Below are 16,621 nucleotides of genomic sequence, written 5' to 3'. Positions count from 1 at the left end.
GAAACCTTGCTTTTTCTAGTCACAAAAAAATATAAAAAATTATTTAGGGTTACATATAAACTCTAACTTTAACAACTTTTTGTTGTCGTCAATAAAACTTGAAAATATTTGCAAGAAAAATGAAATTACATTCTATAGCGACTTGCATTGAACTCATTACATGCAAATTTTACGGTCAAATAAATTTAAAAAAAATTTAAATGCAAAATAAAATAATCATATTCCGATGTTTTCAGGTTCAAAGTCAGGCGGTTTACGGGTAATGGTCAACGCGGCTGTGCATTGAATACATTATCTGCACAAATTTAGCAACAAAAGCATAAAAACAAGTGTTCAAATAAGAGGAAACTCACAAAACTGGTAAAAAAAAATGGAGCGATAAGACATTGCAAAAAAATAACGAAACGGAATTCAGTGAATTTAGGTTAGTGATCCATAAAAAAATTCGTATATAGCACTCTGATTACGTAAGAGACCGCAACAAATTTTATCACAAACAGGAAGGTCGCTGATAAGCCGTTTTTGTTTGATTTCCAAATTTGGTTACAAAATGAATAGTTAGCGACCAATAAATCAATTATTTTTATCACGCGCTATCAAAAATAACTAATCACGCTTACCTTCCATTGCAACAAAAATAACCCAAAACGGTATCTACCATATGTATATACGTATGTGTGTAGATCTTTTTGCCTCTTACCATTTGCAATAACCTCACCCAACAACACACCTCAAATGTGAAATCAAAGTGAATTGTTGTTCTTTGAAATCATTATCAAATGCAGCAGAACATTTCGATCACGATATGTGTGCTCGTGCTCGTAAAGTGGCGTAGTATTACCTGTTTACCGTCGACCAGTTGCCTCTGCAGTTGCAGGTTATTCACTCTTTCATATACACACATACCAATTATATGGTTATCTGTATATACATCACATGACTTCCAAAATAGTCTGCCATAAAACTGATCGATATATTGACGATAAACAATATAAATATCCCTATAATATTATATTAAATTATTTTTCTAATATTCACTCGTCATATAAACGTAGATCTGATCATTGTTCCTTTTTCTTAATCAACACTAAATGAAGGCAACGAACATCGCTAAATATAAATGTTGCCTACAATTAGGCGCAATATAAAATGAAACCAAAAATTAAAGAGAACTCAGAGCAGTATTAAAATATATACCTTATTAGATATGAAAATAGCAAACTGATGTGTCTAGAGTTTTATACACATAAACTCTCGAAGAAGATAAACTTCTATTATTTTACAACCTTGCCAAACTGATTCAATGTCTTTCTGTTTCGACTAAAATCTAGTACAAGATAGGAATAAAGAACCGAAAATCTTGGATATTTGAGCTTTTCACATAAGTTTTGCGTTTCTTTTTGTTATTTCAACCTCTGTTTCCAATGGGTTTCACCATACTATGAATTTCTTTAACTTTTTACCATTTTCAAAGACTGCACTGGTCTATAAAAGTTTTCAAATTTTAAAATATTTTAGATGAGATGATTTTTAGAGATTGACAAAACAACTGTTTACTTCAGAGAGAAATTCTTCAGCCAGTTTGAGTATAAGTTCCGAGGAAACCGAGCTGTTATAAACTCATACCAGACCTCTTTTTAAGAGAATTTTTCGTACATTTCGTCTTAGGCTTCGGCCGTGATGGCCTGTGAGTTTTTTCAGAGCATTTTTTATGACTTCTATCAACTCATGTTGTCTTTTCCGAAACTAATTTTTTATATAGGGAGCGAAAAGATGCACAGAAATACAAATTTACTGAATAAAGCTGCTGAACGCTAGCTCTTGTGTCATGGCACAACCTCTTTGAAATGTGACGGAGCATTTTTGAGGAAAAGCAATTCCGAATCTACTCGGCCGTTTATGAAGAATTTCTAGACATATACGCCTATAAATATCCTTATATTAGTACTGAAAACACCGGTAGTCGAAGAATACTTTAAGCACTGCTGTGGTTTTCGATTAACTTTGACAAGAATTTGTCGGTTTGGTTCATTTTTACTGCAGTTCATCACTATATTTTTGAGTAGTTCTGTCATCTATTTCATAAGCGTTCATCAATTCCGCAGTTAATTTTCGAAAACATTACTTTTCTGACCTCTACTACTTGTATATGTTTTCTTCTAGCGGCGACTTACTTTATACACAAAACAACTATCGGAATTAGTTACCAGGATCCATTAAAGATTATGAAAGTATCTGCTGTCTCGCAGGCCGTCGATGTTATAGCCTCCTATATATATATATATAATATTTCTAACCAAGATAATAAATAAAATATCATGGAATGGTAAGTAATCGTTGGAAATGTTGCAGAAGTAGTTTGGGGAGTCTATTGTACCAAGAACACAAGTAATTAAGTGGCACAAAGCCTCCAATGAGGTCGTAAAAGCTTAATAGTAAAATAATTGTTTGTAATTAAGTGAGGTTAAATTCAAAAAAAAATTATTCTAAATTTAGAAAAGTGCAATTTTTTAAATAAGTCCCATATATACATATACATATTTATACATAGAAATTATAACAACAAATATTTTAAGCTTACCTTTAATGACATTTTTTACTGCGTTCCCTACCAATAAGTGTGTCTTGGTTGGTATGTATCTATGTAATGGTCGACAAATGCTCGCCTTCTCCGACTTAATTAATATTGCACAATTTATTTGACGCGTTCCAATTTAATTTAATAGCACTCTTCACAAAAACACATGTAAATATAAATTTTTATACATATGTAAGCTGGCATATAGACTCTATAAGTTTTATCACGCTAATTATAGGTCACCCGCTTTTTGCACACCATTCACTCACTAATTCACTTATGATTGTACGAGCACTATATACATACATATGTATGTATGCACTTGTATATTGAATCCTAACTAACTTTGCACCTTTCGCCAGAAACTCAGACAGCTGCTTTTGCTTAAATGAGGCATCACTCAGTGGACTTTTTTCATATTTTGTTTTTTTTACTTGCACAATTGTAAGTGTGTGTATGTACAAATATACATACTTTGTATATTAGTTTGTCACTTCACTGCACTTTTGCGTGCATTTACTTCTTGTAATAAGAACGGGGACATTCACTTGTCTGGCTGCGCCGGCGCATTACAGCCATTCACTCGCACGGACGCTGGCGTCACAACTGCAAGAAGAAGAAGAGGATGTGAAGAAAAAATAAGAAAAATATTTAGTAAATATGTATATAGCTTTACATAAATGTATATTAGCGTGAGCCAATAAAGAACCTACTAACCAATTTATGGGTTAAAATGGACAGAGAAAATATACTCGAATTTGTTATTTGAAAAAAAATTCCACTCCAGTAGATTTTTTTAGGAAATTGTATGCTCTACAAGGATCCGCGATGTAAAAATTGTTTTCTTAAAAGGTTCACAAATTATGTATTTTTAATGAAAACAGGTTTTCTACGTGTTATTTAATAAGGAAACGTCGAATAGCCTTTAAAAAAAAATATATATATATACCATAAATTATCAGCTTTATGAGCTGAGTCGATTTGGACATGTCTGTCTGGATATACACGAACTCATCCCTCAGTTTTTGAGATACCGATCTAACTTTCTGTGCACGTCCTTCTCTTTCTAAGATGCTTCACACTTGCCAGAACCGTCGATATTGAACTACTATAGCAAAGAGCTAACATACATACTGAACGATCAGAAACAAATTCTTGTATGGAAAACTTTTTTATTTTACGAAATATTTTCACAAAATTTGGCTGCGATTATTGTCTAATGCAACGATACAATTTCTTAAGAAGCTGTTCAGATCGGACCAGTATAGCGTATAGCTGCCAGACAAACTGGCCGACCAGATCTAGTTCTTGTAGGAAAAACTTTTTTATTTGTGAATAGTATTCTAGCTTCCGTGCAAACGAAGTTATCGTTTTACCTTATTTTTTCTTTATATAGGTCAATATTAACTCATAAATTCGATATTATTATTTTTAGATTCACCCTAATATATGCTATATACAATATATTTAGAATATAATAAGAAAAAGTTATATGTATACTGATGTATCCATATATGCGTCTGTGCTAACTAAAATTATTATATCACCGCTGACAACGGCAACAGGTTTACAACAGTACTAGCAAAAACAACAAGAACAACTCGCTATAACCACCAAATGCAATCAATGCGCTTCAAATGCCGCAGCTTAAAAGAAAATGTGTAGAGAATTGGAGCACCGCAATAAACGAGCGCATGCGCACACACAGAGTTACAAACGCTAGCACACACATACGCACACAGGCAATCGCAGCATTCCAGTTTTCTTAGCCTCATTTTGTTAAGCGGCTTTTTTTCCGTCACCGTCACCGTCTTTGGCTTCATCTTCAGCAGCTGTTGGCGTCTTGCCGTTTACGGTTGTGTTGTGCTTGCGGAAAATTGCAACAAACACTGCAAGCAAAACAACAACAACGCAGCAAATAGTTGCATTACATTGTTGGCAATCGCATTGTAGTGGAAAATGTTTTGACTTAGTAAATTGCATCGTGCGCGGGTAATTACCAGCCAAAGCAATTAAATACAGATATAGACTATGCGACAGGCCACATTCTCAGTCACACACAAATAAACAGTTATACAAACATCCTTATGTAGTTACAAAAGTTCCCTCACAACTGCCAAAGTACTTGCAAATATAAATCATTTGTTATTGTTTTCTTTTTTTTGATTTGCGAAACAAGTCACATTTCCTGTTACTTTCTCCAATTCCTGGCGCCCTTCTGTCGCTGTCACGCCTTTTGACAGCTGGATAATGCTCACACAACTTGCAGTTCATTAGCCCTAAGAAGTGCTAGTTGACTTTATTTGTTAATGCTGGCAGACAATATTTTAGCCAACCTTGTAGGAACTGAATTTGTTATCACTCTTTTTATCCTCTATATTTCCACCAACAGTAAAGTGAGTGATTAGCAATAAGCTGCGTATTTTGGTGAAGACCCCAGACTGTTTCCAAATATTTTACTACTCATTATAATCCTCTTTTGATAATACTTTTCGCACTTTTGGCGAGATCTCTTGTGTTAGATTAAGACCATCCCACCGGCGACTTGAAAGTCATACCTAATAAAAATAAAAACTTTTTGAAGTCCATAAAATATAATTCTGAAACCATAACATATTGTGTACTCAGATATTGAAACGGCAGATGATCTCAAAAGCCGAATTGCTTTGTACTTTTCGTCCTCCTTTCAAGATTTCCAAATTGTCAAAACTTCAAATTTAAATCATTTAATAATCCTTTACAAATAATAAGTCATATAAGTTGGTCTTTCCAGATAGACCTGTCGAGTTTTTCGTCTAATCTACCCATTTTCCCTTATTTTATAATGGCTTACACTTATTTAATCTTTGGATTTAGGTTCTATTCTACCATCGTTTTCATTGGCACTCACTGGCCACTCGAAACTGCTTCCTACTTAAATACAACTTGTTTGGTCTTAACCTGTATGAAATGAACATTTCGAGGTCAAAAAATATAGTTCCGTTGTTCGGCGCAGATATCGAATAGACGGATGATCTCTAGAGCTGAAATCATAGATCTTCAGATGTTCTATACTTCTTCAAATTTAAATTTTTTATAAGGTGGTATAAGGTCCACCTAATCTACCCATTTCTCTTGATTATGTAGTGGTTTACCGTTATTTCATCTCTGGACATAAGTTCCATGCTCATCTTCATAATCTTAAGTGAAATTCTTTGGCCAGAACGATGCCAACCGCAGGGAAGTTGTAATTCGAACACGGTTTTTTTTGAAATTAAATAAACTCCATTCTAAATGGCAATGAAATATGTGACTGATTTCGTCGAGGTAGTTTTGAATGAGTGAGCTGTTGCGAAAATTTGCGTAGGTCGCTAGATTCTGTAGTTTTAGTTTTTTAATGTAGTACTAGCTTTGTAAGATCCTGATCCAAAAAATATTCAAACTTTTGTTGAAGCTCCGTCAAATATTCATTATTATTCAATTGGTTGATAGATCGGTATATCAAAGTTCATGCTATACTTCTTATTTCTTAATAGTCGTACCTATATTCGAAAGAAATGATCAGCGTGAGGAGATGTCTATCCGTCTTTATATATGAGTATTTGTCTCTCAGTTTTTAAAATATCGATCTGAAATTTTGCACTCATTCTTTTCACCCACCAGACCACGCAACCATATAACTGTCATACAAAGTGACCGGTCAAAATCATGATAAAGACCTTTTCATACCCTTTAATGCTATAAAAAATGCTCCTATTACCAATATATTATAACTTCGCTCCAACCGAGGTTAATGTTTTTGCTTATTATTCAATAATCAAAATCATTTTCCATTTCCTACTGGCCATTTTCATGCTATTAGTGCACATTACAATTTGTACTAACAGCAACGAATCAAAGTTTATTCACATCTGCAACTTTTCAACTTTAATTACTTTGCTAATTTATTTGGTTAGCATTTTTTATTGCAAAAAAAAAACAAAAACAGAAAATTTCTTTGTTCACAAATGTTTGCTTAGCAGCTCTTTACCATGTACTTCCGTTGATCCCTTTTTTACAGCGCTGCCATATAGATATGTTGCAACACATGTATGCATATGGAATGCATTTCCATAAGTCTGCCATTAATTCTATTTGCAGCTAACTGAGCTGCTGCATTGTTCGCCGAGAGTGAGCGTGGGTGTGTTTGCTGGTGGAGAGCACAAGTGCCGACCGCTGCAGGAAGCTTGCCACACTTGTCTGTTAAGCGATACAGACATTCATATATATAGGTACATACTTATGTATGTATATATATATATTTGTATATATACCAGCGGCATACGGTCGCACGCCCACGCACCTTGTTCCCGAACTCAACTCGCTTGCACTCAAGATTTTCATCCAGATTGTTTATTATTGCACCAGCGCTACTTTATAACAATGTTTATTGTTGTTGTTTTGATAAGAACACATGCACGCTGGCTGACTTTCAAGTGCCAAGATCACGGCTTTCTTGCTACTTATTGACCAGCGTGAACTTCAGAGAATTCAAATGGCAATCGCTGATGGAAATTTCAAGATTCAGTGTTGAAAAATTTTTAAAACTTTTTTCTTACTTTTTTGTTTCAACCTTCATACAGAGAGTGCCATCAGATCAAATTTGAAATTGTTGGAAAGTTTCAACGTCATATTTATAAACCTACGTCGCATCACCCGTAATGTTGCGTCTCTTTTGAGCCAGCTCTACTCGATGTCGTTTTTTGCAAAAGATTCGATACTTTTGTTACGAGTCTGACATTAACACGCTTCATACCCAAAACATTAACCAAAATGTGCTGAATGGATCCATAAGAGAAGTAGAGAATCGTCTGCTATCTTGCTGATGCTTTCCAAGCACTGTTTCTTTAACTTTTTAGATGTTATCGCCGTTAACAAAGATGAATGCACAACTCGCATGACTCGCAAGCTTTCTATGTGTTCGCAATCTTCACTGAATGCTTTGTGCCATTCAAAAACTTCAATTGCACATGAAAAAGATTGTACTAAACTAGAAGCAAATGTATCAGTGTTTCGAGACTGGATTTTTTCGACTCTTCCGTTCTTAAAATTATCACTTATTCTAGCTGAATGGAGAAAGCTCTAACATTAGCCTCAGCTACCTACGCACCTCTCTCATTCTTTTTCTTTCTTTCATTTCTATGAAACTCATCTTTATTCTAAAATATTTTTATATAATATAAAATATAGATCTTGTCAATGATTGAAAATTCATAACCAGATACATGTATGTAAGTCCCCATAGAATAAATAACTAAGTATTATTTCTGATGTCATAAGAAAACCAAACAATTTGATACTCTTTTCATTTGTTCTTAAGTGATCTAATCGATTTCACCGAAGTCGACAGCTTTCCAGTTATTTTAATAGCAATTAAGTAATGAATGCATTGCTATCATTTGCGGTTGGTTGAAGTCATACTTTGCTTGCTTCGCTATGATTCTATTCAAGTTAGAGCTGTGGGAAACGAGAATGCAATGCGCTGAATTGTGGGCCGCGCGCTGCGCTCGTGACGTAGATGACGTAATATAGTACAATTAATAATTATGAATACTAATGAAGTCGACCGTGCTGCAACTAGAAGAGTTTCACCGGAAACGTGGTATAAAAAGCTGCTGAACTAGAATTTTTTAGATATATTTTTTATCGAAACTATTTTTATGGAGGTCACAGGTCAGCCTTTTGAGGTTATAAATATAAATAGAAAATCTATAAAATATTGCTAAGTTCAGTAAAAAGAAGGCGCTAAACTTAATCCTTAATTAAAATTACCACTATAGAAAAAATATTTTAGAATTCATCTGTCAAAAATAAGCTTCAGATAATTCTAGAACAATTATAGTAATTAAAAACCCTCGCACTGAAGTATGCCTTTCCATACTTTAAAGAGCTCCAGAGCTAAAAACTCGAAAGAAATGATAAATTTGATATACCTTCAATCAACAAGTGAAGCGCACAGTGTTACGTGATCATATAAAAAGTGGTTAAAAACCACGAAGTTTGTAACACCCGAAGGAAACATTGCAGTCTTTGTATGGAAAACTTTTGTAGTTGAGAAATTATCTTCATAAAATTTTGAATAGATTACTGGTCAAAGCAGCAGGTTCGAAATTACTGGTTCTTGTTGTTTTAATTAGAAATCTTCCAATTAGGATCATAAACAATGTACCTTCAAACAGTGCGCACTAAAAATTTCGATGGATATAACGAAATGTTGATAAATTTTTCGACGAAAACTTGATCATGTAACTTGGTCCCAAAGAAGGAAAAGGACCATATCTTTACCTTATTCTCATATAAAAGATATATGTTATCTATATATTTGAATACCTCAGAAAGCAACTGGATAAACTAGGCATAGACATTAATCTTTTCGGAAGGTAATTTTCTATCAATTATTTGTAAAAATTAACCATTAACTAGCTAATTAGCTAACCCTAACTCCCATAATATTAATATAGAAAACTGTGACTGTCTTCTGGAAAGAATATCACGGGCGATAACGGAAAATATTGAAAATAGGCGAAATCGGAAATTAATTTCCAGCTTCTTTAAGACATTCTACGAAATTCGTAATAGACACGTCTACTTCGAAAATTAAAAAGACTAAGTAAAATAGTCTTGGAAAGTATATATGAAAGTATAAATATTAAATGCATAATTTTCAAAAGTATTTAATGACTATTTTTCAAAAATAAATCAATTTCGATATATAAAATATAGTAATTTTCGAAAGTATAGATTTGATTCCGCACAATTTTAGAGCTTCCAATTTTTTTTATATTTTAAATAATATTATAGCTTTCCAAGTTTTTTAAAATTAAATTTCATTGAAAATAAAATAAAACTCGAATTTTTTTTTAATTTTTATCACCACCATGCCATTGTGCTGCATGAGCGCATGATTTTTCAAAAAAATGTTCTACAAAACAACACAAAACTGCAACGCGTCTTAAGGAATATGCACGCATATAGCCGGCAATTGCAACAACAACACAAACAGTAACATAAAATTAATTAATTTTGACTTTGCATGAGCTTTTGCAGACAACCAATACATGAATAAAAAGCTAGCAACACCTTTTTCGTTTTTATTATTTTTTTACGCGAGTTGCCATATATTATTTTCGTGTTTCTTCCAGACAATTGATTGCTTTTTGGCTTGGCGGTCTTTTGGGAAATGCTGCGCCGGCTGATCGCTGTGGCTCTTAGTGAAGTTTTTCGTCAGTGATTTTCTATTATTTCATTTTAAATTTATTATTTGCTTTCATTTTTCATTCTTAACCTCAATTTGGCTTCGTAGTTACTGTTATAGGTTATGTTAATATTTTTATGTTCATATTTCTTTATTAACCGCTTTTGATTACTTTCGAATTCCATTCCCATTATCATTACAATTTCCCGTACAACTTTTTGTTTGCTTTTTTTGTTTATAAAATACATGTCTTACGCTTCTCTAACAGCTTGCGTTTGTTTTGTTTGAGAATAATAATTTACATATATCGCTACTTTTCTTCACCTGCTGCAATTCCCCTTTTCTTTTTTGGGTTCTTCCCTCATTTTATGTATTGCGCATTTAAATCTTTTCGGTTTTCAAATTCTTCACACTTGGCTACTTGCCACAAATCTTCTTAAGCTGAAAAATAAAACATGAGTGTAATGGAAATAAGACTGCAAATAAGCGAAGGCTATGTGGTGTTGAAACAGTAATTGGCTGTCGTAACGCGCCACAAAAATGCCATCAATCAGCCCGACAAATACACGAATATTTTGCATTTAGCGCGCCTTCGTTGTCTCCTTTTATTGTTTTTGTATGCTAGAATTTCTATTTCAGTTTCATTGTTTTACTGTTTCTTTGTCGCGTATTCTCCGCCATTAAGTTCAATTGGCATGTGGACTCACTCTTTCATTAAATAGAACATTTCTCAGACGCGACATAGCAATAAATGTGTAAAGACATGTGTGTATTTACGTACCATATATATGTATATATGTATTTGTGCAGCACTCGATATTTGTTTTTGCATTTTCCAAGATTTATTTATGCAACCTTGAAATCTCTCAACGAAATTTTTGAGCAAATTTGTTTTTGAATTTTGTGCTTTCTTTTCTCTGTATCAAACAAAAACCTAGAATGCTTGCCACTATTAAAATAGAACTCACTATTTCAAAATGTGACGATTTCAAAATTTTTAAAAATTATGATCAACTAGTTTTCATAAGCAATACAAAATTTTTATGCATACCGACTACTGGAAGCCTATTTTCATATTGAAGTAACCCAAATAGTTGGCGACATTATGTTATATATATAATATATATATCGTTTATACCTGTATATTAAATTTTAATTAGAACTCCACTTAGTGAGATTTTAAATTAATACTTCGTCCCACCCAATGTTTTAGACACTTCCGACATATTTTTGAGGAGCCTCCGAAAGGGACGCATTTTGAGTCAGTAAAATCATAAGAGTCTATAAAATAACTTTTCTAACACTTGTTATGGACTCCGGCCGGCAAGTTTATTTAGACCATCTAAAAATTTCAAACTAAATGGATGAAATCAATCAAAACGACATCTTCACTCTATAAAGAGTTATGAAAATGTGCTGTGTCGTTTCTCGACTTCGAACACAATTTTCTTCAATACAATATTATTAACATAAGTAAATGGGCCACTGTAGGGAAACAAATTCTCGATAGTAGACTTCAAAAAATTTTCAATGGCTCTTTGTAGTCAAAATTTTCTCATAAAATAAGAGGATAACCTACATGAATGTAAAATTTCCGATCCTTATTCAAATTCGAAGCAAAATGTTTTTCGTATAAATATTCCAGCCATTGCACTTCAATATACTATAGCATCATAGAACACTGCTCAAAAATGCTTGAGAACATGAGAGTCTATGTTCGTATATAAGTAAATCAAAGTCCTTTCTAGTTATGTGGACACAATAGCTGTGCCAACATGGAAGCGTCACAGTAATTTTTCGTTATGCTTGAAAAAGGGAATCTTTCGTCGACCATATGTTTCCTTCGTCGACCTATGGTCATGTCCAGAATAAACTTTATATATTCGCTTTGTTAGGAACGATTATGCAAGGGGTTCGTACCATAACTCTTCAACATCCTAGATACTCAATGCAATTATGCAAATTTAACTATACCGCAAAATTTACCTAAAAATATTTCCAGAAGCTGATGATATTGATATTGTATTTGCCATTTACCTTAAAGTGAAGATTGAAGACCAATTGTCATATATTGATCGGGTTCAATCACTCTGGCCGAAAAAATCTAAAAATTTAGAAAAACCTTCTATCGGCGAGCGTTATTGTTTTTAATGAAGAAGTCTCTCATAACAGCCATCAGCCAAACAAAGGTGGCTCTATACGTGTCAGATTTATTAACCTACGCTAAACAGTTACTTTAGGTGGCGCATACCTACGAATACAGTTAAAAAATTCAATTCGTTTTTTATTTGAATTATTCTTAACTTTGATGTAGCACTTATTAACAGTTATGTAAAAAGAGTTTATATTTGAAAGGTAGTTTTTTTAAGCATACAAATATCTCTAAACCCATTCACATTCGTAAGCTTTTTGTCATAAAATTTCACTTTTTATTATTGCTACAAACATACAAACCTTAACGGCGGTTCAGCACCTTATTATCACAGGAAATTTATGTGAAAATTTGACTACAAAAACTTTAATAAAATGTGGTATTTATTGTAAAATTCATACTTTCATAGCTGCATGTTCAGCTTGCAGTTGTCTAGACCTAAATAACAGTAATTTGCTGAATCTAACAAAGTAAATTTGTATTAGCGAAGTCACATAAGTAATTGTTTAGGGAACTATAAAGCTGATTGAATTCTCAATATACTTGGTGTCCAAACAGTCACCGACATTCCTCCCTTCCGTACTTACCGCCCGTATCAAACCAAAGTTTTGTCCGTAGTTGCAACGCAGAAATCAGTTGTTCTCTTTTGTTTTCATTTTATCAATGCTGCCATTGTTCTATTTGTATACACGATTTTTCACACCATTCCGTTTTTTAGTTATAATTTTTAATAATGTAAAAGCTTAAAACTAAAAATCAACTATTAAAAATAGTTTACCTATTTATAAATAAGTGTATTCGACTGTGATTTTGAGTTAATTTAAGAATATTTCAAATATATTCAAGTTAATTTTTTAATTACTACAAAATATCGAGATTGGCAACCCAGCGTTGCAAGAGATTGCTATCTCACTCTCAGCTCACTCGTTTCTACGGAAAAAATCCAATTTGCGTATATATCCTACCGTACGGTCTGTAGAAGCTAACGGTAGAAACGGTGGTGACTGATCATTTACGTGACGTTTATTTTTGGAACTCGTGTTATCTGTAGCAAAATAAAAGACGGGAGTCAGTAATCGACTCCCAAAACTTTGAACGCGTTTTGCTGTTTTTCTAGAAACACTGTTTTCACCGTCGGTCAGAAAAACTTCTTGTAACGACTGAACCGATCAACTTCATACGGCTTTCATAGATAAATTTGCCAGATAATGTTTGAAGGAATAAGATTTTTAATAATGTTTTCGATTTTTTGAACCACTTTGAAGAGTAAATTTTTTCACAAAGATCAATTTTTCTTCGGGATTCTGCCATTTTATTAAATCTATAGTATATATATATAATTTTCAGATTTGAGATAATTTCAAGCATAAAAATCTTGCTCAGCTCCACACACGCTTTTAGGAGGTCTTTCTGGAGATCAGCTAAGGTTGCGAAATAATCACCGCTCACTATCTTCACGAGCTTTAGCATGTGTTATTGCCTAAGGCAATATGACAATCTCCGAAAAATTGTGCAGATCCGATAACTATAGCATACAGCTGCCAGACAAACTGAACGATCGGAATTAAGTTCTTTTAAGAAACCTTTTGTATTTGTGAAAGGTATTATAGTTTCGGTGCGATCGAAGTTTACGTTTTTTCTTGTTTATTTATTTATTAAATATAACGCATCTTAAAAAAAAATACAACAAATTCTATTTATTTTGACTCGCTAATTTCATACAGTTTTAGCATGACAAAATTTTTACGCATAATGACGGACTTATTCAAAAACCAGGTTGAACTTTTAGCTGATAAAAATTCAGTAAATTATTTTTCTACACGTTGAAATAACAAAAAAATAATAAAAATGTTTTTTAAACCATAAAAATATCGTTTTTTTGAAAGTCATGACCCCGTCATACTCGTTACTTCAAAGCATCAAAGCTGTATTTTAAGTTACTATATAGAAAATGCGATAACGTGTACTTATCAAACTGCCCGCTTATGAATTGTAGATATATTTTAACCAATAGAAGTTGATAAGGATCCTTAAAGACTGCCCACACTAATACTTATGAACATACTTCATATAAGAATTTTACTTTTCATGCACAATTCGCGCAGTCCCTGTAAATTGCTCGCTATAACAAGCAACAAGTGCCAAAATTTCAATTTTCAACATTTTTTAATTATTACAAAACACAATTGTTGCCTTTGCGCCTTACATAATACTCACATACTAATGTATAAATAACTGTAACTAACGCATATGTGTGTTTTCATAGATATGTACATATGTATGTATGCATGCTCCGCTGTTACATTTTAAAGTACTTCGCATACCAATTCATAAAACTCTTTCAACACAGCTAATCAATCAATCAACATTTTTCGAAACTTTGTGTGGCATTACTTTTCATTAGTTGTCGCTTGTAAAGTGTTTTGTTATTACTCTTGTTGTTGTACACTTGAAATAAAAGCTTTGTACTTGTTGCTAACAAAGTGATAAAATTTAAAACATCATATAAAATATTATATGTAACAATTACAAGAATACTGTGTAACTTTAAGGTAAATTACCTTGTTGTCAACAACAACAACAATCACCAACCATTTCGCTGACGCTATAACCATAAAAGGCGCACAAGTGGCAGAACTATTTAAAAATGTTTAATTAACAATTAAACGCCAACAGCTGGCAAACAAAGAAACACACACACTTACTGGCTCCAAAAAGGAGAAATATTTGACAAAATTGTTTATTTATTTTTCAATTATGGTTAATGAAGAGTTTATTTGTGGCATATGAGAATAGCAATAGAAGAGACAATTAAATGGTGTGTGAAGTACCTCTTTTGGTAAGAAAAAATGTAGAGGCCTGGAAAAGTGGTATGATATAATATTTATAAACTCGTCAGAAAATAACCAAAAATCCACAAATTTTATAAATATAGTTGAAATAAATTTTATAATCAAAAGTATAATTGCAAAGTAAATTATAACTTTTTGTTCGTTTAATAAAGTTCTCTTTAAATTTCAGTTGAGAAAATTGTTACGAAAACACACCGGACTCAATTTCTCAACGAAAAGACTACAAGACCTTATGAAAAAAATTATTATTTCTGCAAACCTAAATTCTAACCCCTTACCTTCTCCGTAAACATATCTCTTAACTCTTGAACTGATCTTATTACGTATCTCTTCCTTTTCTATAACGAAAGTGGAGATCGCTTATGCTAACTTCTTCGGTATCGGACTCATATTGTCAAAAACTCGACTGCAACACATCGAAATAGATAACAGACTTTGCGTGTCCATTGTTAGTAACATAAAAGGAATGTACCCAATATTTTGATGATTCCACTGGCCCACAAACCACACCAAACCGTTGTTTTTTCTGCATGAAAGGGCAGCTTTTGATTCTCTTCAGGTTGCACTTCGTCCCAAATGCGGCAATTTTGCTTGTTAACATACCCATTAAGCCAGAAATGGCCCTCATCGCTGAACAAAATTTGACTCGAAAATGTCGGATCTTCTTTTAACTTTTCAAGAGCCCATAGAGCGAAGCAATGTCGCGAAAAAGATCGAGCGGCTTCAGTACTTGAGCAAGCTGTATTTTGTACGCTTTCAATTTAAGATCTCGACGTAAAATGCGCCAAGTCCTTCTGCGAACGGCGCCGAATCGACTCTCCACGGTCTTTGTGTACTTTCTCAGCTACGGCCGCTCAAGGCCGCTACGATCTCAAAATGGGTGATGGTACGCTCAGTAGGCCGATTATGTTGACCATAAGTTGACAAAAGACATTCTTTAAAGAATGTGAATTTTCGTAATAAAGTTGAACGACTTATAAACGTTGTTCAGGCGTAAATCTTTTCACAATAAAATGCCAAACAATACTGAACTAAAATAACATGACAGTTTGACACGACTCATGCGTAATCTGTCAAAAAAATGCTATTGAAAAATGTATCTTTACTTGGATCATTACAACTTATAAACAGGGTTGCATAGTGCATAAAAAAAATAATTAAACTAACATTTAATTTTATTTTATATTTTTTGTAAAGCCAAATACGGGATTAAAACATAAAATTAAATTTTAATAAAAAATATAATTTTCTATTTTTAATTCCTATTATCATGGTTTTTAAAAAATTCCTAAAGATTTTTATCTTCAATTAAATATATGATTTTGTGCATGTTAAAGCAAGCAAGACCATTGAGACGCTCCCATCGTGTTTTTGAAATATTTTTTAATTGCTGTTGTTACAGGCAATACTGCCAAAATTCATAAAACCTTATACCTAATAACACTTTCAAATTTTTTCTCATTTATAAGCTGACATATTGTTTATAGTCATAATATAAATATTATGTTCGAAATTTACTTACCGATAATGCAGCAAGTGCATTGTTTTCTCTACATATTGACTTCAGAAATGACAATTGACTCAGAATAATAGACAATTTTTTTATAAAATTTGTAGGGCACACTTTTCATTCTATTCAACTACCTTATTCAAACTATTTTGCCGATTATTCATCCCTAGAGAAAAAAATGTAGCTATATACCATATAAAAAAAAAATAAAAGTATTAGTCCATATTTTCAGCAGCAACTGCTGTTCCGAAATTGTCTTCCAAATAACAGTAATTTTTCAAAACCCTCCCCTTTTTAAAATCGTGAATCCGCCACT

General features: G+C 32.9%; 1 protein-coding gene and 1 long non-coding RNA gene across 4 annotated transcripts in view; one reads left to right on the top strand and one right to left on the bottom strand.

Annotated features, from left to right (window-relative positions):
* The window catches only part of LOC118682286 (uncharacterized), a 319,104-nt gene that overhangs the window by 292,591 nt on the left and 9,892 nt on the right, over positions 1 to 16,621 (top strand). The window contains exon 2 of one of the 3 annotated variants that reach the window (XR_011395524.1): positions 237 to 424. The exons of the other annotated variants lie outside the window; for them this stretch is intronic. This is a non-coding gene — a long non-coding RNA (uncharacterized lncRNA). The remainder of the gene's footprint in view (positions 1 to 236; positions 425 to 16,621) is intronic. 3 annotated transcript variants of the gene reach the window in all.
* The window catches only part of LOC106627141 (ankyrin repeat domain-containing protein 29), a 35,656-nt gene that overhangs the window by 17,489 nt on the left and 1,546 nt on the right, over positions 1 to 16,621 (bottom strand). The window contains exon 2 of the mRNA XM_014247148.3: positions 2,582 to 3,184. Coding sequence (XP_014102623.1) covers positions 2,582 to 2,593 — 12 coding nt within the window. The 5' untranslated portion in view covers positions 2,594 to 3,184. The remainder of the gene's footprint in view (positions 1 to 2,581; positions 3,185 to 16,621) is intronic.

The sequence above is a fragment of the Bactrocera oleae genome, chromosome 3 (genome assembly GCF_042242935.1).
Source record: "Bactrocera oleae isolate idBacOlea1 chromosome 3, idBacOlea1, whole genome shotgun sequence".
Taxonomy (NCBI): domain Eukaryota; kingdom Metazoa; phylum Arthropoda; class Insecta; order Diptera; family Tephritidae; genus Bactrocera; species Bactrocera oleae.
Note: the sequence above shows the minus strand (reverse complement) of the source record. Positions and strands in the feature narration are given on the sequence as shown.